The sequence below is a fragment of the Nicotiana tabacum genome, chromosome 7 (assembly GCF_000715075.1).
Source record: "Nicotiana tabacum cultivar K326 chromosome 7, ASM71507v2, whole genome shotgun sequence".
NCBI lineage: Eukaryota > Viridiplantae > Streptophyta > Magnoliopsida > Solanales > Solanaceae > Nicotiana > Nicotiana tabacum.
In genome coordinates, this window is record NC_134086.1 from 35,051,935 (window position 1) to 35,078,128 (window position 26,194).

A 26,194-nucleotide genomic window follows, 5' to 3' on the forward strand; every position below is an offset into this window, starting at 1 on the left:
CACGATATGATTGGGCTCATCTTAGGCTCCAAGACTTTAAGTCTGTTTCTGAATATAATTCTGCGATGTTCAGAATTACTTGTAAATTGAAACTCTGTGGAGATACTATCACTGATTATGATATGCTTGAAAAAACGTTTACAACGTTTCATGCCTCCAATATGGTTCTGCAACAGCAGTACAGAGAGAAAGGTTTCAAAAAGTACTCTGAGCTGATTTCTCTTCTCCTTGTGGTTGAGCGAAACAATGACTTGCTCCTGAGAAATCACAAAAATCGACCCATTGGGTCTACACCATTGCCTGAAGTGGATGAGGTGTATTCCCATTATGCTAAGCGTGGAAAAGGTCGTGGCCCTATTCGTGGTCGTGGTCGTGGTCGTGGCCGTGGACAAGGAAGAAATTTTCCTGGTGTTAGTCACCCCCCAAAGAAAAATAACCACTAAAAGTGGAAAGGGAAAGATGATAAACCAAAGGCAAATGGTTCAGAAACCGAATGTTATCGTTGCAGTGGAAAAAGTCATTGGGCAAATATTTGTCGTGTACCAAGACATTTGGTTGAGCTTTATCAAGCATCTCTAAAGAATAAAGGCCCTGAAGCTAACTTTGTCTATGACAATAAATTTGACATCACCCATTTAGATGTGACAGACTTTTTTGAGCACCCTGATGGAAAAATATACTACTTGATCGGTGATAGATCCGTAGTTAAAGAAGATTAAGTAGTTTAATTTTTATTTTTCCTATTCGTAGTAGCTAGTGAATAAATATCATGTAATCATAATTTTTTTTATATGAGTAATAGTCATTAGTATTATTTATTTTATAAAATAATGTTAGTTCGTTTTGATTAAATATAGTTCTTGACAAGAATGGTGTTCATTTGTTTGAGGATATGGAAAACTACCTTAAAATTGTCACTTGCCAATAGTTTACGCATCTGAATCACTTTGTTTGAGTTGTTATTAACCTCTATTCACCGAGTGTCAAAGTGACTGAAAATACTTTTTGTCTCGGTGTAACTTGCGTAAACCACCAAATAATTTTCAAGTTACAACTTTAGCATAGTTCTCATCATTTTTTCCAAAATCTAATGCTTTTGTCAAATATCTGATAAAGAAGTCCTACCAAAGAAATGGAGTAAAACCAATGTTAGTTACGTGCATGATATAGAGTCCAATATAATACTACTAATAGATTTAAGTATTTTTAGTTAGTTGTCCACTATCTATGTTTTTATATTATATTTATTATATTAGTTATTGATATACATTCAAATGGAAATGCAGAAGAAACGTAGCTTGATGCATATACTTATAATTATTTCTTTTCTTTTATCTCTGAAAATACTAATATTTATTCATATATCTCTTTTGTATGTCAAACAATGGGAAGCAAATATGGATATCTCACAAAACAAACTTGGATCAAAGTTCAATTGTAAAAATATTTGTTTAATTGATTCATGTACGACACATACAATATTCAAAGAGAAGAACTATTTCTCTCATTTAAATATGTGAAAGGTAGATGTTACTATTATTTTTGGTAGTAGTAAATTAATTGAAGGCTCTGGAAGAGCTACTATAACTCTGCCTAAGGGAACAATACTTATCATAGAGAATGCAATGTTCTCCTCCAAGTCCAAGAGGAACTTGTCGAGTTTTAAAGATATCCGTCGAAATGGATATCATATTGAGACAATAGATGAGAATAATCTTGAATATCTCATCATTACCAAGAATGTCTCTGGCCTAAAGAGGGTTATTGAGAAGTTCTCATCTTTATCTTGTGGCATGTATTGGACAAGAATTAGTGCAATTGAGGCACATTCTACCGTAAACTAAAAGGTTATTGATTCCAATACTTTTGTATTTTGGCATGATCGATTGGGACACCCTGGATCAATTATGATGAGACGAATTATAGAAAACTCAAATGGGCATTCATTAAAGAATTTAAAGATTCTTTTAAATAATGAATTTTCTTGCACTTCTTGTTATCAAGGCAAGTTAATTATTAGACCATCACCAACAAAGATTGGAATTAAGTCCCCTGCGTTTTTGGAACGTATACAAGGGGACATTTGTGGACCTATTCACCCACCTAGTGGGTCGTTTAGATATTTTATGGTCTTAATAGACGCATCTTCTAGATGGTCCCATGTGTGCCTATTGTCATCTCGCAACCTCGCGTTTGCAAAATTAATGGCACAAATAATTCGATTACGGGCACAATTTTCCGATAATCTAATTAAGTCTATTAGACTTGATAATGCTGCTGAGTTTTCATCCCTAGCATTTAACGATTATTGTTTATCAATTGGGATAAAAGTGGAACATCCTGTAGCTCATGTTCACACTCAAAATGGTCTTGCAGAGTCTTTAATTAAACGTCTGTAATTGATAACAAGACCGTTACTCATGAAAACGAAGTTGCCCACTTCTGTTTGGGGTCACGCCATTTTGCATGCAGTAATGCTAGTTCGTCTCAGACCGACAAATTATCATAAATATTCCCCGTTGCAATTAGTTTTGGGTCATGAACCTAATATATCCCATTTAAGAATTTTTGGATACGCAGTATATATGCCTGTAGCATCGCCATATCGCACCAAAATGGGTCCGCAAAGAAGGTTAGGAATATATGTTAGGTTTAAATCGCCCTCCATTATTCCCTATCTTGAAACATTAACGGGGAATTTATTCACTGCTCGGTTTGCAGACTGTCGATTCGATGAGACACTTTTCCCAAAATTAGGGGGAGAAGTTGGTGAAATCAAATGAAAAATTTTGTGAAAAAATCCATCATTATCTCATCTTGATCCACGTGCCTCTATTTGTGAAAAAGAGGTGCAAAAGATTATCCATTTGCGGAGAATAGCAAATCAAATGCCAGATGCATTTACGGATTTGAAAAGGATAACAAAATCACATATCCTTTCAGAGAATGTTCCAATCCGTATTGATGTCCATGTTGGACAATCTTCTAGTGTCATAGCTAATGAGTCAAAAGCACGCCTAAAACGTGGTAGACCATTAGGTTCTAAGGATCGAAATCCTAGAAAAAGGAAAACAAATGATCAAAATGACACTACGAAAGAATCTTACGAAGAAATCCACGATTTAATAAATTCTAAGATTCATGAGGAAACCACTAAGCCCGAGACTCAAGAAAATAAGGAACTATCAATAAATCCAATCGATATTGAGACAATTTGAATCGAGTGGATATAGTGGTGGATTATGTCTTTGCATATAATGTTGCATCTAGCATTATGCAAGAAAGTGAGGATCTTGAACCTCAATCTGTTGGAGAATGTCGACAAAGACTTGATTGGCCAAAATGGCAAGAAGCAATCCAATCAGAATTGAATTCACTTGCAAAACATGAAGTTTTTGGGCCTGTAGTCCAAACACCTAATGGTGTTAAGCCTGTTGGATATAAATGGGTTTTTGTACGCAAGAGAAATGAGAAAAATGAGGTACAAAGATATAAGGCAAGCGTTGTTGCACAAGAATTTTTACAAAGGCCTGGTGTCGATTATGAAGAGACATATTCACCCGTTATGGATGCTATAACGTTTTGTTATCTCATTAGTTTTGCAGTCCATGAAAATCTTGACATGCATTTAATGAATGTGGTTACCGCCTACCTTTATGGCTCACTTGATAATGAGATATACATGAAAATTCCCGAGGGATTCAAAATGCCTAAAGCAAATAATTCAAAGTCCCGGGAAATATTTTCAATCAAATTGCAAAGATCGTTGTATGGTCTAAAGCAATCAGGACGAATGTGGTATAATCGTCTTAGTGAATATTTATTAAAGGAAGGCTATATAAATGATGTCATTTGCCCATGTGTTTCTATAAAGAAAACAACATCGGAATTTGTTGTACTTGCCGTATATATTGATGACATAAACCTTATTGGAACTCTTATAGAACTCCAAAAGGCAATTGGTTATTTAAAGAAGGAATTCGAGATGAAAGATCTCGGAAAGACAAAATTATGTCTTGGTTTGCAAATCGAACATTTGGCAAACGGAATTTTTGTTCATCAATCTCCCTACATAGAAAAGGTATTGAAATGGTTTTACATGGATGGAGCACATCCATTAAGTACTCCGATGGTTGTTCGATCACTTGATGTGAATAAGGATTCATTCCGGCCTCAAGAAGAGAATGAAGAGCTACTTGGTCCTGAAGTACCATATCTTAGTGCAATTGGTGCACTAATGTATCTTGCTAATACTACAAGGCCTGACATAACTTTTTCAGTTAATGTCTTAGCAAGATATAACTCTGCTCCTACAAGGAGACACTGAAATGGAATCAAACACATATTGTGGTATCTAAAAGGGACTACCGATATGAGCTTATTTTATGGCAATAATTGAAGTCTTGATCTTGTTGGTTATGCTGATGTTGGGTATTTATATGACCCACACAAGGCTCAGTGTCTCAAACAGGTTATGTATTTACCTGTAGAGGCATTGTCATATCTTGGCGATCGACTAAGCAATCAATTGTGGCTACTTCATCTAATCATGCCGAGATAATTGTTATTCATGAAGCAAGTCGAGAGTGTGTGTGGTTGGGGTCTATAATACATCTTATTCGAGACAAATGTGGTTTGAAATGTGACAAGTTACCCACAATTTTGTATGAAGACAATGCAGCCTGCATAGCTCAATTGAAGGGAGGATTCATAAAAGGAGATAGGACAAAGCACATTTTACCAAAGTTATTTTCACACATAATCTTCAAAAGAATGGTGATATCAATGTGCAACAGATTCGTTCAAGTGATAATATGACTGATTTGTTCACAAAATCTCTACCAACGTCAACCTTCAAGAAGCTAGTGTACAAAATCGGGATGTGAAGGCTCAAGGATGTGAATTGATGCTTTCATCAGGGGGAGTTAATGCGCGTTGCACTCTTTTTCCCTTACAAAGTTTTGTCCCACTGGGTTTTCCTTGAAAGGTTTTTAACGAGGCAACCAAAAGGCGTATTATCAGATATGTGTACTCTTTTTCCTTTTCTAGATTTTTTTTCCCGTTGGGTTTTATTTTAGTTAAGGTTTTAACGAGGCACATTACTTATCGAGTAGACACTAAGGGGAAGTGTTATGAATAAAATTCTATTCAGAATGAATGTGTATCTTGTAGAGAGTTTTACTTTGTGGCTAAGTCATTTTTCCTCTATAAATAAAGGGGTCTTACCTTATTGTAAATCATCCCAAAATTCAATAAGGATTTCCTCTTTCTTTCTCTGCAATATTGTTCTTCTACTTTTATGGTTTTATAACATTCTTAACGTTTTTTTTTGTTTTTACGCAAATATTTCTTCAAAATTACTTTCTTAACGTTTTTTTTAAAACTTAAAAGTATCAAGTTGACCGGCTAAAATGGTCAAAATTCTCATAATACCATGTGAATGAAAAAGAAAGAGCTGCCACAACATCATCATCATCTATTAGTTCGCCAAATAATTTGGTAAATCAGAGCCGTTAATTTAACGACTGGACAGATACGTAATTGGTGAGCTTTCAGATGAGGAAAACCCGTTTTAATTTCTCTCTTCGGCACGCATCTCTATGTCCTCTTTCATCATTCTTCCTAATGGCGCGTGTGTTGCAACTTTCAATTTATATATCTGTCTTTTCTTTTATCCTTCTAAATATTAGAATTATTACAAGGAAAGGAAAAAGAAGAAGATGAATTTGTAAAACACAATAACACGGCCAATAGAAATATGGGCATGAATCATTTTTTTTTATAATTTCTCTAACAGTAATTAATTGAGCTTTTGAATTAGAACAAATTACGAAGTTCATTTATTTAATTATGATGAAATATATGCAAAAATTCTAAATTATACGTATATCGCGTTGATGTTTTTGATACTTGTGATCAACCAACCATCTTTCATCATATAAAATGATACGTTTGATATTTGAGCATAAAGATTAATGTATTACAAGTCTTAATTCCTTTTTAAATTCCTCTTTAGTCAAATGATACCAAATAATTTGAAACATATTGCTTGAAAATTATTCTGGAAAAGAATTTTATCAATAATTTGTAACAATCAAACAAGAAAAAAAATATTTATTTGTATGTGATATTTACAAATAATAATTAAAATTTAACTATAAAATATTTAAAAATATATATTATTTAATTTTATGATTAAATGTGAAAAAAAACTTATATGAGACACATATTTTGTATTTATTCTAATAATTTGATATATACTTCAATGCGTGTAGATTTTTACAAACGAGAGAACTGGCGCGTGTATGTCAGTGGCTTGAAAAGAGTAGTTTGAAGACTTAAAATAATTGCGAAAATTTGTCATTTACCTCCCCAGAATTGGAAAAAATATCAGCACAGCGTCACCAACTTTATCTTTCTTCATTATTTGCACCAAAAAAAGAAAAGAAATTCTTCATTATACCCATCCTTTCTAGATAAACTTTCACGTTTTTGCAACTCCCAATACACAAACCGACCCTCTTTCCCTATATAAGCAGACACGAAGTAGAAAACTAGCTCAAAAATATCCTAATCAATTTTTAGAGTAATTTGTACTAAAAAATAATCTTGAGATCAAATGGAGAAAGCAATTGAGAGACAAAGAGTTCTTCTCCAACACCTTCGTCCTTCTCAAACTTCTTCTTCTTTGGAAAATATTGAATCATCCATTGCTGTGAGTTCTTTTTTCCAATTTCAATTTAGTGTTTTGGTGTGTTTGTTTTTTTCTTTTTTAACAAAATTCTATTTTTGATTTGTTTTTGTTTCTTGATTTTCTATTTTTGGTGGCTGTGTTTTGTTTCTTCTTTTCAATTCAACCTTTGATTCAGTTTGTTCTATAAATGAATTTCAATTTGGTTTGTTGGGTATTTTTTGAATTATTCTTTTCCTGATTGTTTGGTGTGGATGTGGATATTTTTTTATTTTGATCTGTAGATTGAAGTCTTGAGCTACAGTTCAAGTCTTGTTTTCATTCAATTCTGAATTCAATTTGTTTTGTTCTTGAATTTCAGTTTGATTTATTGGGTATGTTTTGTTCCATTGTTTTATTGATTGATTTTGATGTGGTCTTTTTTATTTTGATCTGAAGATTCAAGTTTTGAGCTAAAGTTATGTTTTTGTACATGGTTTTATTGGGTTTGTGTATGGTTTTGAGCTAAAAGGTTGAGTCTTGTGGGCAGGTCGTTGAGTTGTTTTTATGTGGGTATGGTGGATTTTGATCTGTAAATTGAATTTTGAGCTAAAGTTATGTTTTTGTATATGTTTTGAGCGAAATTTTGAGACTGGTGGATAGGTAGTTGAGTAGTTTTTATGAGGGTATATGGTTGAATTTTGAGGATATAAGAAGTTATTAATTGTTTTCATGTTTTGGGAGGGGTCAAGATCAGAGTTATTCCGTGTGCTTTTTTGCCATTAGTAGAAATATTATTTTCCAGCAGATCTGATGACTTATTAATTTCATTTATTATTTGGAGTGGAACTCTGGTATAGTTGTAATGGATACTCCGTCTATCCCAATTTATGTGATACTTCTTTTTTTGTGTCAGAAAAATTATGACAAATTTCTACATTCAGAAGAAATGGAACTTTAAACTCTTGATTATACCCTTAATGAGACGATTTTGTAGCCCTACTAATGTCTATATGGCTTGTTTTTAATGACAAGTTTCAAATGTCTGTATTTCTTTCTTAGACTCTGCCCGCAGTTAAAAACAGTCAGGAGTAAAATAATTGGAAAAGAAAAGCCTATCATGGATGACAATCTTTTCAAGTTCATTCTTTCCCAATTAGGTTGTAGCGTCTCTCTTTGTAAAATCTACTTGCTTTGTTCTTTTTCTTCAATTCTCTTGAATGTCTACAAACTTACAAATTAGTAGTAAGAATACATGTGTATAAAATGGACGCAAAGCGTGATTTATTAGTTTCATTGCTGAGTTCTATTTTTAGATATTAGGAAATATTTTTACGATTGATCAGTGTAAAATCTGAGGAAGTTTTAAATCCGACTGTGTGAAGCAGATAATATTTAAGGGACAAAAAGTGCTGAAATCCTTCATGTCTGATGGTGGATGTGCCTTTGTTATGTTTAATCCTGTTCAAAACTATGTTCGTTAGATGTTTAGTCACTACAGTATACAGGAATATTCAGTTAAGTTTGTGACATGTTTATTGTTATACTATACTAGTCTCTAGGTATTTTCGGTTAGTTGGTTTGTTCTTGAACACTCCTTCCGCTGTCAACGTCCATTACTTTGTTGAGTGGTGAATAGGTTTGTCTTAATTTCAAACATCTGGTGTCCTAAAAGAGAGATAGATTATACTTTTGTTATTTACGTTCTCAATTTTAAACCAGGCATCTGTATGCTCTGCTGGAGACAGTGCTGCTTACCAAAGGACCTCTGTCTTTGGAGATGATGTCGTCATAGTCGCGTAAGTAGTTATAGTTGATAACCATCTCTAGATTCAGCTTTTGAGTTCACCCGATTTGCACCTTTGCACTGTTCTCTTGCTTTTTCATACTTTCATGATTTTGTTTAACTTCTCATTGATATGATATATGTGGTTTTCTTGGATCAATGGACTTTATCCTTACCGTGAGAATCTTTTTGTTCCTTGCAGTGCATATAGGACTCCTCTTTGCAAAGCAAAGAGAGGAGGCTTCAAGGATACTTATCCTGATGATCTACTTGCTCCAGTTCTAAAGGTGCGTCACACTGAGCTTTGTCGTGTGTTGATGTTAATCAAGATCAACAAAGATATTTACCCTTAGGTCTTCCTTTAATCTTCTCTATAGGCATTGATGGAAAAGACTAATGTGAGCCCTAGTGAAATTGGGGATATCGTTGTCGGCACCGTGTTGGCCCCAGGTTCTCAGAGAGCAAGCGAGTGCAGGATGGCTGCGTTTTATGCTGGTTTTCCTGGTAGGTTTATTAGTACGTCATGACATGAAATTCGTCATTTCATGTATGAGGTTCTTATTCCAATATATGCTCATTTCTCTTCTCTCGAGCAGAAACTGTGCCAGTTAGAACTGTAAACCGGCAATGTTCATCAGGCCTTCAAGCAGTTGCTGATGTAGCTGCAGCTATTAAAGCTGGATTTTATGACATTGGTGTGTTGCCATTTCCTTCTATCCCATGGATACGGTTTCTCTCTCATTTCTAATGTTTGGACAACTTATCTCCCACAATTCAGGTATTGGTGCCGGATTGGAGTCTATGACCACAAACCCAATGGCTTGGGAAGGATCAGTCAACCCAAAAGTATGCCCCTTGTTCTATGAAAAATATGTATTCTTTTGTTTTATATTGTTAGGCTTATTTTCTTTAGAGATGAGTTCTATTGGAAGGATTAGCATAACCTGTAACATTTGATCTCAGGTTAAGATGATGGCACAAGCTCAAGACTGTCTTCTTCCTATGGGTATTACTTCTGAGAATGTAGCACATCGTTTTGGTGTGACAAGGCAGGAACAAGACCAGGCTGCAGTAAGTTTAAATAGACCCCTCAATTTATGATCATGTCTATGTGGCGTATATTCTCATCTCGCTTTTATTTCTGTTGCTAGGTTGATTCGCATCGTAAGGCTGCTGCAGCCTCTGCTTCCGGAAAATTCAAAGATGAAATAATTCCTGTACCCACAAAGGTAATATCCCTGTCTGCATTTTAATCAGTGAGGTATCCATTCATAGCTATATCAACTGCCCTCTTACGTTTTTGGCTGTCTTCTGTTTAAGATTGTTGATCCAAAAACCGGAGATGAGACACCGGTAACGATCTCTGTTGATGATGGTATACGGCCAAATGCCTCTGTTTCAGACTTGGCAAAGTTAAAGCCAGTGTTCAAGAAGAGTGGAACTACTACTGCTGGTAATTTGGTAGTCTTTGGGTCTGTAATGTAATTTTAATTTTGAGTTTGGTTAATAAAGTTTTCCTCTTCACTGCAGGGAACTCTAGCCAAGTCACTGATGGTGCTGGAGCTGTACTTCTTATGAAAAGAAGTATTGCAATGCAAAAGGGACTTCCTATCCTTGGTGTATTCAGGTCTGTAGTAACGTTACTTGCAGTGAGTGCCTTTTGGTTTTCTCCACGTTAGTGGTTTTCGTCATGAGTCCTCCTTCTCATGCCTTGACCTTAGTCAGCTGACGACAGTATACTTTTTGCATCTTTATTCTATTATTGGTGTTTGTCTTAAATGAGAACTAACACCCAGTGTTCATGCAGGACCTTTGCTGCCGTGGGTGTAGACCCTGCTATTATGGGAATTGGCCCAGCTGTTGCAATTCCTGCTGCTGTCAAGTCCGCAGGCCTTGAACTTGAAGATATTGATCTCTTTGAGATAAATGAGGTAATTTACATAAATTCATCAGCTCTCCCGTCTTATATGCGTAGAGTACAATTTCTTGACTATGGCTCTTGTTTAGGCATTCGCATCACAATATGTCTACTGCCGTAAGAAGCTGGAACTTGACCCAGAGAAGATCAACGTTAACGGAGGGGCAATGGCCCTTGGGCATCCTTTGGGTGCTACAGGTAAATTAGATCATTTCATAGAATAATAATCACGGGGGTGAATTATAAGCTTCATGTATGAACATGTGTTGTACTACATTCCTTTTGTTGTGAGTTTAACAGTGGTTTGTCGTCAGTCAGTTGATCAATAGGTATATGGGACGGTACCTTTTTGCTCTATCTTATCAGCTCTAACAACAATCTATCAGATCAATCCTGTTTGAGTACATATGGGGCTTCTCTTTGCTAACGTACCGTGTTGATTGCTAACGTACCGTGTTGAATGATCATTCTCATGAGATACTTCTCTATGTCAAAACAGGAGCACGATGTGTTGCAACTCTGTTGCACGAGATGAAACGTCGTGGAAAGGACTGCCGATTCGGTGTGGTGTCCATGTGCATAGGTATGTTCAATTCTCTCCCTTTTTGATCCCTCCCACCTCTCGGCGCCCAAAACCCTGAAAATAGAATGTCTCATCAACCTTTTTCTGATGTTAACTTTTTTTTGCAATCCCCAACAGGCACTGGAATGGGGGCAGCTGCTGTCTTTGAAAGAGGAGACTCCTGTGATGAGCTATGCAATGCGCGAAAAATTGGAAGCCACAATCTTTTATCTAAAGATGCTCTATAAACAGTAGGGATGCACGATAGTCGTTTCATTTAATAATATTTACAGAGAAGGAACAACAATAAATCATAGTAAGCTTTGAGACATTTTCTTGGAAAAAGATAGGTTGTAAAATTGCATTGGTTTTGCAGTTGTCGGCTGGATTGGCCTTGGTACTTTTGAGAATTGCTTTGGTGTTTCATGGTATGCTTTATATGTTTTGTGTTCCAATATTCCGAAAGTCTAATGTATTGCTTTTCAGTATTCCATATGTCTCGTCTCCTTCAAAATCAGAAAAGATCATTCGTAGTATAAAAGAAACTACTCTTTTCTAGTAGTTCTTATTATGCATTGGAGAAAACAATGGAATGTGTTTGGGGGAATATGTTGGATCAGTTAATAGTCATATTTCATCTTTCCTTCCAATTTCCCCTTTCTTTTTGTCCAATTTGAAGTCTTGCTACAAAGACTTGAGACAATTTTGTGTGTGAGACAAGCAGTTAAAATTAGGGTGATTGATAGGAATGACCCTATAACGGAGCATCTTTAAAATTGTCCATTTTTAGATTTATTTGAAAAATAACCTCCAAAATCTTGCAGCTCTCTAGGGACTTTCCGGTAGAATTGATGCTATATTTATTTTACCTATATTGTTAATTGTTCATAACAAGTTAACAACTACTTGCATGGTTTACCAAATTTAGCAGATTGGCGTAATCACAGCAATCGACCTATCTGTTAAATTATTCATTAAAGTTTGTAGCATAATTTTTATGTGTTGCTCAATAAAATGTTGTTCGATTTTTTAGTTTTAATTTAGATCAAATTACTCTAATTCAGATGATCTCAAATTTGACACAAAGTCTTCAAACACTAACACAAACGATCCTCAATTATCAATTTAGTCAAATAATACATATTTAAGAAGACTTTCTTTGTCTTCTTCAACACTTTATAATTGATTAAATATTTCAAACCAACAATGGAGTTTTGAGATCTTAAAAATAAATTACTACATTAGTGTTTAAATTAGAAGTTTAAGCATAAATAATCAACACTCAAGTTAACTTCGAATTTTCAACCCCAAAGAAGAATTTTAAGTTTCTAAAATTGAAGAATTATGGTGTTCTTGGTGAAGAGAAGAGATGGAGAAAAAGGAGCTGAAGGGGTCCATTTAATAAATATCTTTAATTATGAGAACGTTCAGCTAAGACCAGTCTCATTTGGGGACACGCCAAGCAATAATCCTCCAATATGCATGTTCGCTGAAAATTAGGAAGTACAAATGGATGATGGTCTTGAATTTTTGTGGAGGAAAACAAATTGGCATGCAAAGATATATTTTATAATATTTAATCAATTCAATAGCTAATTCGTCAACGTAAAACTCATATTCATCTCAGATAACTTTGAACGTAGGAAATTCAAAATGAAGTTTCATCCGACTACTTCGTACAGAGTACACACCAACAACTAGTATGCGCTCATCAACCTCCTCATAGAATCGAACATTTGTATTTGGTAATTATTCCATTTTTCCGTCGTTAAATGTAACATCAAATTATGCATCTTTAGAAAAATAAGCATAGAAAAGTAATTGCAGAAAACTATATAGCAAAATAAGGCATTTGTTCTGATCAACCTCCAAAGAAACAAAAAGATTATATCAGAATCTAGCTGCAACTGCCAAAACATGCCAACTATATCATCTCTAAAGCAGGTTATGTTATCGAACACTTGCAAACTGGACATGATGCTTTTCTCCTCAGCCATGGATCAATGCACTGCAGTAAGTTCAATGGGGGTTATAAATTTGGTTGCGTTGACAAAAAAACAAAATAATCAGCAAGAAAATCCAGAAGTTTACATCTTTGTGAAACTTGTGTAAGCAAGGAAGATGGCGGATCACGTCCCCCACAGTAGGAGTTTCAAGACAAACTGCACATGCTTCTTGAAGACTCTCATTCTGCAAGGAACCAAAGAGGGTAAGCAATGCAATTCCAGCTACTCACGGCTTTAAGCAGCCGCAGGCAAACCAACATCTATGCTCTACCCTCGCAACGATGTTCCAAGTGTGGATAACAGATGGATGCCTGTATTGCGCACAACTGTTGCATGTGTGCTCCTTTACTATAGTAAGAATGTCAAGGATATACAACAGTGTTAATCTTAGGTAAGAATTCAATAACACAAGGAGATCCTAGTTACCTGAACTGTTGACTGTGGTAAGTCGTTGATTTGTCGTACAGATGCACCACCGTGTTGGTGGTTGTTCTCATCAAGAGCCAATAGCATTTCATAGTCATTCCTAAACCAGAGAAGGGAAGGACATGTTAGAAAGCACGATATACATCTTGTCCAAAACAAGACGCTAAAAAATGAGATGACCTCGCCAGTAAAAGGGTAGATAACGTAAAGAACAAAGAAGACAATATTACATATATTAGTTTTTTTGATAAGGTATAGTACATAGATTAGTTCATTCCCTCGGATGACACATACCCTTGCACCTTAACTTCAGAGAGAATAAAATTATCTTACTTAGGGGTAGTTTGGTAGGATGCATTAGATAAAATAATGCATGCATTAGTTTTGTGTATTAATAATAGTACCTTGTTTGGTACACTTTTTGATCTTATGCATTAGTTATGCACCCTATTTGGTATTATCCTATGCATAACTAATGCATAGGAATCCATGGTATTTTTTTATTGAATTGGTAACTATTGTATATATTATAAAAATCAGTACATAGGTTGCACTGAAAACCAAATTTACATAGAGAGAATTTATAGATATTCTAATTTGAGACCTAGCATGATCCTAGTATGTCTATGATTGTCAATGTATCTTCTGTGTACATCTGTTTGCACCAAAAACAAAATAGAAGAATACAATTGAGTTTGATCTTCTGCAGTGAATTGCTTCTGTCTTCAAAACATCTAGTATTCCTTTCCCTCCAGACTGTCCACCAAATACATGCCGGAACAGTCCTCCATCTATCTCTGCTAGTTGCTTCAGCTCCAGCTTCCTCCCAGCTATAAATGACATCTTTAATCCTGTATGGCATTGACCAAGAAATACCCCTAAGACTAATAAAGATTTTCCATAGTTGGTCTGTAATCTTGCAGTGTAGAAACAAATGGTTGACAGTTTCTGCATTTTCCCCACACAGAAAACATCTTGAACACAGAGAAATTCCCCTTTTTATGAGATTATCCTGGGTTAAAACCGCCTCCTTTGCTAGTAGCCAAGTGAAGCAGGCTACCTTGTATGGAATCTTTGTTTTCCATATATGTTTCCAAGGCCATGTGTCTACCTGTTGATTATCATGATTCAAAATCTTATATGCATCCTTCACTCGGTAAATCCCTTTGTTGTGCCTCTTCCACCATATTGAATCCAAACCTTCCTGTAGTCCTGTAAATGTTTCCGGCTCTTTGTAGAGGTCAGTTAATCTTGTTATCTCTCAGTCATTCAGCTGTCTTCTTAGAGCTATTTCTCATCCTTGACAACTCCTCATATCAGCGACTGTCTTATGCTGGTTTTGTGCTAAATCGAACATATCTGAGTATCTTTCCTTTAAGCTTCCCATTCCTAGCCAGTTATCATTCCAAAAAGATGTGTTCCTTTCGTTGGTCACTCTTATGGAGGAGTGATTCTTCATTATTGGCCAAAGTTCTCTGATGGATTTCCACACACTTACTCCATATGATGTACTGACTTTTTTTGACACCCAGTTGTTTTCTTCACCATACTTTGCTTTGATCACTTTGGCCCATAAAGATTGGGGTTCTTTAGAGTACTTCCATAACCATTTAATTCTAAGAGCCTTGCTTTGGTTCTTCAAATTCCTTATCCTAATCCACCTTGTTTTTTATCCATAATGTCTTCCAATTGACTAAATGGAAGACCTTTTTCTCCTTATTGCCTTGCCAGATGAATGTTCTTCGGAGTTTGTCCAATCTCTGTAAAATGCCTGCTGGAATTGGGAACAAAGACATCATGTAAGTAGGTAGAGAGTCTAATACTGAGTTGATTAGAACTAGCCTACCCCCAATGATAGGTACTGCGATTTCCATCTTGACAACTTCTTCTCACACTTTTCTATGACTGAATTCCAGATTTCTTTTGATTTGGATCTTGCACCAAGAGGCATCCCAAGGTAAACAGTTGGTAGGGACCCAACTTCTCCTCCCAATATCTGAGTCAGTTGCCCCATGTTGTTAACTTCATTAATGGGAAAAATATTGCTCTTTCTCCAGTTAATGTGTAAACCTGATACTCCTTCAAATAAAACCAAAATGATCCTTAAGAATCTAAGTTGGTCTTTTTCAGCATCACAGAAGACTAGAGTATCATCAGCATATTGGAGATGTGTGATCTCTAGATTGTTAGCCCCACTCCTGTTTACCTCAAAGCCTTTAACCCATCCATTGACTTTAGCCGTTTTGATCATGTTGTTCAATCCTTCCATGGCTATGATGAATAGAAAGGGAGATAAAGGATCACCTTGTCTGAGACCTCTGTGTGAGTGAAAATAACCTTTAGGACTTCCATTTATAAGAATGGAGAATTTCACAGTAGATATGCAAAATTTCATCCATCTAATCCATTTTTGCCCAAAACCCATTTGTTCTAACATTCTTAGTAGGAAGCTCCAGTTCACATGATCATAGGCCTTCTCGATATCCAATTTGCATAAGATTCCAGGTTCTTTCTTTTTTATTCTTGAATCCACAGCTTCATTGGCAATCATCACTGCATCAATTATTTGTCTTCCTTTGATGAACGCCATTTGTTGAGCATCAACAAGTTTCCCAACCACCCTCTTAAGTCTTTCAGTTAAAACTTTTGAGAGCAGTTTGTAGAAGCTCCCTATCAGACTGATCGGTCTGAAATCTCTCAATTCTTTCGCACCTGTCTTCTTTGGAATCAATGCTATATATGTTGCATTGAAGCTTTTCTCGAACATCTCCTGTGAATGGAAGTTGTTAAAAGCCGCCATGATATCTTCCTTCAAAATGTCCCAACACTTTCTGAAAAAACCCATTGTGTATCCATCTGGACCTGGAGCCTTGTCACTTGCACACATCTTCAGACTGCTCAGCACTTCTTGTTCCTCAAAGTTACTCTGTAAAGACTCCCTTTCCAATTCAGAAATGCTTGGACTATTTTCGAAATTGACTGTTGGTCTCCACTGTTCAGGTTCTGTGTATAGCTCCTTGTAAGAATTCTATGATCTCGTTCTCTATTCTTTCTGGATCCTCGATTACTTCATGTCGAATCATTATTTGGTCAATGTTGTTGTTTCTCTTGCGTGCATTTGCAGTCCGATGGAAAAATTTTGTATTCCTATCCCCTTCTTTGAGCCACAAAGCTCTTGATTTTTGTCTCCATGCAAATTCTTCATTCTTGAGTTGCACCTCAATCTCCATTAGAGTGGCTGCTTTCCTGACTGATTCCTCCTCTGTCAACGCTCTTAGTTGTTGCGTTGTCTCAAAATCTGCTAGTTGACTTAGCATTTTTGATTTCTGCAGTCCCAAATTGCCTTCGTAACTTCTGCTCCAACCTTTTAGCTTGCCCTTGAGAGCTTTTAACTTGCAAGCTAAAATGTAATCAGGTCTTCCTGAGAATTCAAAAGATCTTCATGGAACAAAGCATACGGAACAAAGCCATTCTCCTTGCACAATCTGCTCTGCCATGAATCTGTTTGGAAATTCAAAAAGAAACATGTTTCCTGTCATTTCATATATGTTTACTCCGTATGCTTTGTTCCATGAAGCACTAGCCCATCGCCTTATATCTGCTAAAGTGGGTCTCCTTGCACAATCTGCTCTGCCATGAATCTGTTTGGAAATTCAAAAAGAAACATGTTTCCTGTCATTTCATATATGTTTACTCTGTATGCTTTGTTCCATGAAGCACAAGCCCAGTTTTTTTTTTTTTTGATAAGGTAAATTGTATTAATCAAAAGGGAGAGAACTCCCGTATACAAGAAGTATACCAAAAAGTAGAGAATTTACATCAGAACATGATTTTCTACAAAAGACGCCCAATCTTCTATACAAATAGGGGCTATATGAGTGCACCAAAAAGCGATCAAAGATAAAAGACTATTCTTAAGATGTGAAAAAGGAGACTCAATCCCCTCAAAAGCTCTCTTATTTCTCTCCCCCCCAAACTATCCACATGAGAGCTAACGGGGCGAACTTCCACGCCTTTTGCTTTCTTCTTCTACGGAAACCGGCCCAGCTATTTTGGAAGGGTATCAGGAAGCTGTGGAACACTTTCACTCTTAATACAACTCTCCAGGTTGGCAGTGGGGAACACAATCCTATTTTGGAAGGATCCTTGGTATGGTCAAAGTACTTTGAAGGACGCTTACCCAACACTTTTTTCAGTTGCAACTAACCCAAACTCTACAGTTGCCCAAAACTGGGAGGAGAACACTTGGAGCCCAAGATTAAGAAGAAACCTAAATGATTGGGAAATAGAGGATTTGCTAGCTCTTCTTGGCAGCCTCCAGAACATCTCCATCAACGACCAAGACAGAGACAAACTTAAATGGGGCAACAGTAGAGGGGGTTCCTATTCAGTCAAAGGAAGCTATTACAACTTGAGCTCTAACAAAGCTTTGATTGACCAGTGGCCATGGAAAGTGATCTGGAAGATAAAAATTCCCCCTAAGGTCAGTGGTTTCTGTTGGATAACTCTACAGGGTGCTTGTCTAACTCAGGATAACCTTCTCAGAAGGGGTTTCCAACTAGCCAACAGATGCCATATGTTCCTTAGCAATCATGAAACAATCAATCACCTGTTCCTCCACTGTACAGTTGAGGCAGACATTTGGTCAATATTTATTTCACTTTTTGGTCTACATTGGACCATGCCTAGGGATGTCAGGGATGCCATTGTGAGCTGGAGCTCCTGGAAAGTTGATAAGTCCATCAAAAGAATCTGGTCTATGGTTCCTGCTGTTATTTTGTGGTACATATGGACAGAGAGGAATCAAAGATGCTTTGATGGCATCTCAACTGCCAGACACAAACTTAAGGCTAGATGTTTAGTTTTACTTTTTTGCTGGGTAAACCACACCCCTGTGTATAACCCTGACCTTTTCTTGGACTTTATCAGCTCCATAGTATTGTAATAGGTTTTTGTCCTCCCTAGGAGTTGATATCTCCTTTTCTTTTGTAATCATTGCATCTTCTGGATGCCTTTTAATTAATATACAACTTACTTCATCAAAAAAAACCGGCCCAACTATATAGCATTTCCTTTACAGTGCTTGGCATCACCCATTGAACACCAAAAAGGTTCAGGATCGCCCTCCACAAAGCCGAGGACACAGGGCAATGCAACAAAAGATGATCAACTTCTTCCCCTGAGCTTTTACACATATAGCACCAACTAACAAGTGTAATTCCCCTCTTTCGCAGATTCTCAGCAGTCAAAATCACTCCCCTCGCCGCTAGCCATGCAAAAAAGCACACCTTCCTTTACAGTGCTTGGCATCACCCATTGAACACCAAAAAGGTTCAGGATCGCCCTCCACAAAGCCGAGGACACGGGGCAATGCAACAAAAGATGATCAACTTCTTCCCCTGAGCTTTTACACATATAGCACCAACTAACAAGTGTAATTCCCCTCTTTCGCAGATTCTCAGCAGTCAAAATCACTCCCCTCGCCGCTAGCCATGCAAAAAAGCACACCTTCGTGGGCGCCTTAGGAATCCAGATCGAGGAGTATGGAAAAGAGGCCTCCTCTCTCACCAACAATGCAATGGGTTTAAATGCATGCATTAGCTTAGTTAAAGATAAAATTGCCTTCAAAATTCATGCTTGATTAAAATATGCTATTATATTAATGCAAGTTTGATGTAAAGTTTGATACTGAAATTGCTCCCGCTATTTATATCTATCCTCCACCAGTTTCATCATTGTAAATTTATAAATCTGTACTCTACTAATACGTACTAGAATGCACCTATAATCAACTCATTTCCTTTTTTTTTAATTCAAACTTTCTTTGCCTAATAATCCAAGAAAGTGGAAAATAAAATTACATCCCTAGTTGATAAATAAATACTTAGCACATTTCCTTTTTTATAAATAAATATTCAGTTCTATACTTCAAAGGTAGACAAATCAAATAATTTTTTAAAACCTTTTTCATATAAAAACATTCCTCTAACATATGTTTCTTTTAAAAAGATAAAGTGATGGACTGGTTATGAGGGTATTTTTGTAAACAAACAATTCTTTTAGAAATTGTGCAATGCTTTAATATATCAAACCAAACATTGGATAAGAAATATGTCAACATAACTGATGTCAGCATAACTAATGCAAGCATAACTAATACACCCTATTCAGCACTATTCATATGCACCCTACCAAACGACCCCTCAGAGTTTCTAGTAATATCATTGAAAAAAATACGTTTCAGAGCTTTGAACGCTGAGTCACCATGCCTCCTTTTACATTTTGATGCAACACAAGCTAATTTCATTGAAGTCATAAAAACTTACTCATTGAAGTCACGCTGTGTCTGAAGGAGGTTACCATCAACATCCATATTACTAAAAGCCTCTAATGTTTCCAATATATGCATCCTCTGCAACATTCAGAAAAAGTAAATTACACATTCACTGCTGGACCCACAAAAAAAAAATATACTCAGCAATTACCCAAATCCCATTCTAATCATTCTGTTAAAACAAGTCCTTCAATAAGAGAGGTGAAAAGAGCATCTCTTTGACGCTGAAGTTTTAATGGGAAGAGGTGAGGGTTTCTTTCAGAAGGAGCAAAGACAGAAAGGTGGAGACCGGAAGAACCAATCAGGACACAAGTGAGGATGATAATAAAGAGCTTAAGTGAGCTTGTGGTCCCATAACAGATGTTCTCTTAACAGAAAATGCATGCAGAAAATCGTTTGTTCTTTGTTAAGGATTATAACATGAGATCTCTTTATGTTTATCAAGATAAAAGAAAGAAGTGCGATGTTTTTCTCCTCTGTATCAAATCCTGTCTTCTTAACTATGTGTTGACAAACCAAAGAATTAAATGAAATTAGCTAACTCTCCATTTATATCAATCTTATATTCAGAATAAAAGAACCCCACATCAAAGTAGGATTTCATTGTACACATTCAAACTCATACAATGATGCCATCTAGGGTAATCACACATCCAAAAGGGAAAGATAACCCATAATGCAATAATTGCTCCACATTTCAATGAAATATATCAAATCTTTTAAAATGTCCTTTTGGAAAGTAGGGAAACAAAGGAGATAAATCATAATATAAGAACAAGATGTGCATACAAGGATGATGCCTAATGGTCGATGAAGTTGGAATGAAGACCACCGGAGACTAAGGTATTCCAGCAGATTCAGAAAACGTAGGTGATTGTCATTTCCAAGGTACCTTTCTATTTCTCTCTTTCTATTTGACTGCTTATAACTCTATAGGCTAGTGACTCTCAAACTGAGGCGGCTCAGATTCAATTTTCCATAGCCCGTCCTTTCTTTCTTCCTTTGCTAATATATGACACAGCTGCTTAACACTAATCATCTCGGTCTTCTAAAACACAAACTACTGTAGAATCAACCTAAATAGCTTAGAAACAAAAAGTCATTACTTAAAGCCAAATGAACACAAACAGCATGAAAATAACAAGAAATACAACTTTAGCAGACTAAATGTTTTATTAGCGACCAAAGTCACGAGGAAAAATGTAAGTAATAAATACCATGTCCACATCCATATTAGGAGGAAATAGTGAATTTCTTCCTCTAGAAGATGAGACTGTACGAGGTTGTCCAGGGAAACGGCTCCTCAACCTTGACATTCTATTTGATGAGGAAGCCCGAGCTTGAGAAGCTCTGCGAGATGTGATGGATGCATTTCTTGATTGTCGTCTGCGTATGTTTGCAACCAATGATCCACTCTGCACAACATCCCCACGTCCCAAAAAGAAAAAAAGACAAAAAGAGGAAAAAGAAAAAGAACTCGGTCAGAGATCAAGGCACATTCTTAAAGGATGAAAACAGAATATGAATTACAGGTCTTTTGTTTTTTGCACATTTTGAAAACTAATGTATTTAAGATCACGCTTAGACTAGAAAATTCAAAGAGAAAGACACATAAAATAGGTGATACTGCAATCACAGCAAATTTTTTAAAAAAATAAAAATGAAAACCTTGAATTTCAATCTGCTGCAAGTCAAAGTTATATAACAAAGAAAGAACAATCAATCTGCACAGCTACAACCCAAATTACGAACTCTCATGATCGTTGATCACAGCTATATATCCAACATGAGCACATTCAAGTGTAAAAAATTTCAAGAGAATGGGTACATATAACAAGTACACAGCCCCTAGAGGAAGTTCCGAAAAAGATATGAGGTGCTTAGAAATGGTTGAAGTAGTTGAATAGGAGGATTATTATGACTATTACCAAGCTCAACTGAAAGTCAACATAACTTCTTAATTAACAGTCCGCATAATAAAGCCCCCAAACATGAACATAATGTATAAATCATTGAAAGTCAGATGTCAAAGTCAATATTAGACCTAAGTAGCACATGTTTTACTACGAAGTGATGTAAAGCATAGAGGACAATAAAATGTAATGAAACCCAACATACAAGATTGGATAATTGATTCTCTCCCCCAGAGGAAGCATGTAGGAGATCCTCCTGCGCTAAAGCCAAGGCTACATCTCCATTGATCTGTTGCAAAGAAAAGCAAAACCATCAGAAAATAGTAGGCGTTTGGATAATTTGGTTGAAGTTTAAATAAAGTATTTGAGATTGTAGTTGAAAAGGGTATTTGGAAGAAGTTGTGCTTGGACATGAATTTCACTTGGAAAAAATTTTGAAGTTTTGTGCATGAAAAGCATTATTTTCACTTGAAATACTCCTTCCTCAAACCGATTTTTCAAACTTCAAATTCTCTATTTCAAGTTGAAGTTGAAATAATGGACCAGATTGTAGAACAAAGACTTATTTGAATTTTTTTTCTCAAACATTCCAAATATTATCTATGGATAAAGGGATATGGTACTATGTGTGGAAGACAAGAACAGCTAAATATTGATGGAGAACAGCTAAAAACATGCTCCATAAAGAGTCGAACCTCGCCAACGCCTAAGGAAGGCACCTCATTATATAATTGTTCTTGGAGTTCCCGTGCCAGCCTTTCATCAGCTTCTAATTGTCTGGTTCTAGCATCATCATTCCTACTACTGCTACATACAACATGAGAGCCTTCATATCTTATGGTAGAGGAGGGACTGTCCACATCAATCACCGATTCTACGCCTATACTAACATGATTTCTGTTTCTGGTGGACCTTGTATTAATCCTACTTTCAGGTGAGGCAAGTAAAATGATGTCTAAATCATCAGAGGCCGATGTAGAACATTCACCATGGCTGCTTGCAGCAGGTCCCTGCTTTAGTCTTTTCTTAACTGTGTTTACTGCAGTACGCTGAGGTCCAAGAACGGATTCCTTTGGCTCTGCAGATTCACCAGAAACGTGTCTAATAGAAGCTGAATCGTGATCATTGCTTGCATCATCTCTTCTCGTCACCCTACTCCCACTGGAGTGAGTGACAAAGCAGGCACTATCCTTATCTAAGGTCCTGTGCGCACTGGACAAAGACAAGTTCATGTTCCCACTACGGTTACGTGTACTTCTCCATCCACCTGATTCATCAAAGCTTCTGGACGCATCTCTACTGGAATCACTCGTTTCCTTTGCTTTCTCATCAACAGATATCAACCTTCTGGAAGGATAAAATGAAAGAAAAAAAATCTGATGAGACCTTTATCAGGACATGAGTTAATCATTGAGGTAACAGTCAAAAGAAAAGGAACCCAGAATCTTAAGCTACCGAATTCAAAGGAAAACAGTAAGCAGCTTACTATACATTACAATTCTACACTATAGATAAGAAAATGTAACTTGTAAAGCATGACAAATGGTGAAGCGACTAAAATCACCTAACTAAATTGCAAATCTTTTATAACATGGATAAGGAGAGGACAAAGGTAGAAAACTGGTTCGCACAAACTTAGATATGATTATGATTAATAAAGTAAAATCACAGGAATAAGAATGACTATAATAACATCACATGACAATACTTATGAACAAAGGAGTAGTAATATCTCATACAACAAGATGCAGCAAGCATTTAGAGACATCTCATCTAAGCCAAAACAGGGTTACACACAACACAGATATTTTTTCCTGGATAAGTTTACGCAAAACAAAAATATGTCAAAATGCATATCTGAATATGGATGCATCATTTTCTACAGCTGGTTGAACCCATGCATCTATCCACACATGAAAACAAGCTAAACTGTGCTCCCCATAAACCTTCAAAGTATAGATCCCTCAGCAGGGAATTGATTGAGTTAGTCTCTCTGACAACTATGTCATAGAAGATGTAAAGAAAAGTTCTTTTTTTCTTTTCCAATTTGGAGAGCCAAGTAAATTTGAACTAAACTGCTCTCAGATAAGAATTAAATTTGTCTCTCTATGAATATTTAGACAGCATTCACCAAATACGCACCTGCTATATGGATGTGCTGTTTCATGTTCTTTTGAAGGAGAAGAGTGCGTTATCACCTCCTTACCCTTTAATGTACTAGAGATACCATTTTTAGACATCAATTCTTTTGCACCATCTAAGCTTGTAACCGCTGTTGATGCCATAAGACTTGTACCAGTTAGCCCATGGGTTAAAACACCATTGTCCTCCTTCACAGCTGGCTTTTTGGCCTTAGCTATGTTATGCGGGGATATACATCCGTTTCGAACCAATCTTTTCTGCCCAATTACTCTGGGTGAGTAAACAAGAGATGCCGAACCATCTTTTCGAGGTCCAAGCTGCGTATCAATGGCAGAATCCTTTTCTCCATGAGATTTAGAACTTGAACCATCAGTTTCCTTTCCTTTGTTGGTAATGCTGGATGGTATGAACGGAGTCATCTTGTGCAAATGAGAGTGTTCATTCATTGCTGCAGATCGTGTTCTACATTTTTCAACTTGACCACCATTCTGTGCTCCAACTGTAGGAGCCTTAACAAATACATGTGCCGACCCACTTTTGTTTGTCAGGTCTACGACAGGGTAGTTTTGCTGAGAAGACTTTTGACTTTTTGAATCTGTGTTTTCACTTTTGGAAAGGTGCAAGTTATGTTTCTCATTGGAATTAGGAATGGAGGAAACTTTAGTAAAATGAACACCATTTCTTGAAGGGATAGAATTCCCCAAACCGGAAGCTGATGAATTCGCATGGAATTCAGATTTCATGGAACTATTGATACCTTTTGGCGGACGCATAAACAGCCTTCTTTTTCCTACACCATTAACATAAACTTGATTCTCATTCCGTTCACCAGCAATATTTCCATATCCTGAATGACCAGATGTCGATAAACCACTCTCCGTGCTGACACGACTCCTCACATTCAGATCCTTAGCAGCTAATCTATTAGGGGTGTCAGGAACATCGAATTGACTATCGCTGTTCACATGATCCATAATCTGCACAAACAGCCAAAAGTAGACATATCGCATCAGTGGACAAATTTAACTAACCAAAAATTAGCACAGATATCATGTAAGGTGCAGAATCAAGTTACAATACCAGAAGTAAAGTTGGAGGAAAGACAATCACAAGAACAGCTCGAATAAGTTGGTGTGGGCTTAAATGTATCCAATAAAACTGCTGATAGAAAACACTTGAAACCACCTGTACCTACAAGACAATTATCCTTGGTATTAATTTAGCAGTAAAACCCTAATCACACAATAACCATAAAGATTAAACCTTTTATAAACAAAATACTACTGCAGACAATATCACTATCTCCCAAGTCCATTCATAAACTTGTTATAATTCAGAAAAGGGTAAGGAAAAACGAAATTTGCAAATACCAATAAACAACATAAGGGTAAATCCCATTAGAAATAAAACAGAAAAATCTGAAAATTCAAGATTTTGCTTACCCAATTCAATTAATTGTGTTTCAAGCAGGAAAGAAAAACCTAATAATATAGTAACCCTAAAGATTAAACCTTTTATAAACAAGATACTACTGCAGACAACAAATCACTATATATAAGTAAAAAAAGGGAAATTTAGCAAATACCAATAACCAACATAAGGGAAAACCCCATTAGAAAGGAAACATGAAAATCTGAAAATTCAAGATTTCTCTTACCTAGTTGAAATAATTGTATTTCAAGCAGGAAAAACAAAGGAGCCTTTCATATAAATCAAATGAAAATTAACGATAATGTAATGATAGAATCATAGAAAACGAACAAACCTTTGAAGATTATTCTTGATTCTGTAAAATCCACAAAATTTATGCATAGAAAATCATAATTTTGATATTGAAAAAAGAAAAGAGCAAACGAAACGCTAGGGCTTGATGGAGAGAAGAGGTGGGTGGTGGCGGTGGGAGTGGAGGGGGGAGGTTTGCAGTGCAATGTCCAATCTACTCTTTGAGGCTCTTTGAATTTGACGGGCAGTAATTCCACTTGCAATTGTGGGAAGTGTATGACACGCTCTGTGTTAATGGAGTAAATAATTTGAATTTTGAATCATGAATTTGAAGGTGTTTGACTAAGCTTATAACCTGATCAAATTGGCTTATAAGTATTTTTTGGCTTATCTACGCGTTTGGTAAAATTAAAAGTGTTTATAAGTCAAAAATAAGCCAAAATTTATATGTTGGTCCCCCAACTTATCAAATTTCAGCTTATAAGCACTTTAAGTTTGACCAAAATATTTACTATTCTATCCCTAAAATACTCTTTTTTTTTAAAACAAAAATCTGTGTATACCTAGTTTTTCAGCTACTTATTATTAATTTCAGCACTTATATCTAAATACGTAACTGCTTATTTTTTAAATCAGTTTTAGCACTTAAAAATATTTTTCAGCACCTAATGCTTATCAGCTATTCTAAATCAGCTAAGTCAAATGGGTTTTTCTG

At 36.2% G+C, this 26,194-nt stretch overlaps 2 protein-coding genes across 4 annotated transcripts; one reads left to right on the plus strand and one right to left on the minus strand.

The window, feature by feature from the left end:
* Positions 1-6,374: 6,374 nt before the first annotated feature.
* LOC107824909 (3-ketoacyl-CoA thiolase 2, peroxisomal) lies at positions 6,375-11,391 on the plus strand. The gene is made up of 14 exons (XM_016651715.2): positions 6,375-6,715; positions 8,393-8,469; positions 8,659-8,743; positions 8,834-8,960; positions 9,053-9,151; positions 9,235-9,302; positions 9,420-9,527; positions 9,608-9,685; positions 9,777-9,909; positions 9,987-10,083; positions 10,264-10,387; positions 10,464-10,572; positions 10,874-10,957; positions 11,075-11,391. Exons 1-14 carry the CDS (start codon positions 6,620-6,622, stop codon positions 11,182-11,184), a joined length of 1,395 nt encoding a protein of 464 aa, XP_016507201.1. The 5' UTR covers positions 6,375-6,619; the 3' UTR covers positions 11,185-11,391.
* Positions 11,392-12,677: 1,286 nt separating this feature from the next.
* On the minus strand, positions 12,678-25,753 carry LOC107824910 (uncharacterized). Of its 3 annotated transcripts, none has more exons than XM_016651716.2 (10): positions 25,523-25,753; positions 24,838-24,948; positions 23,758-24,734; positions 22,311-22,962; positions 21,821-21,904; positions 20,920-21,117; positions 19,695-19,780; positions 13,369-13,468; positions 13,028-13,126; positions 12,678-12,944 (listed from the first exon to the last, which is right to left on the minus strand). In XM_016651716.2, the coding sequence occupies exons 3-10, from the start codon at positions 24,729-24,731 to the stop codon at positions 12,882-12,884; spliced, it is 2,256 nt and encodes a 751-aa protein (XP_016507202.1). In that variant the 5' UTR covers positions 24,732-24,734; positions 24,838-24,948; positions 25,523-25,753; the 3' UTR covers positions 12,678-12,881. The 3 variants fall into 3 exon arrangements, with proteins under 3 accessions (XP_016507202.1, XP_016507203.1, XP_016507204.1); XM_016651717.2 differs by having other exon boundaries at positions 24,838-24,942; positions 25,523-25,690; XM_016651718.2 differs by lacking the exons at positions 12,678-12,944; positions 13,028-13,126 and adding an exon at positions 13,152-13,290.
* Between the last annotated feature and the right edge of the window lie 441 nt (positions 25,754-26,194).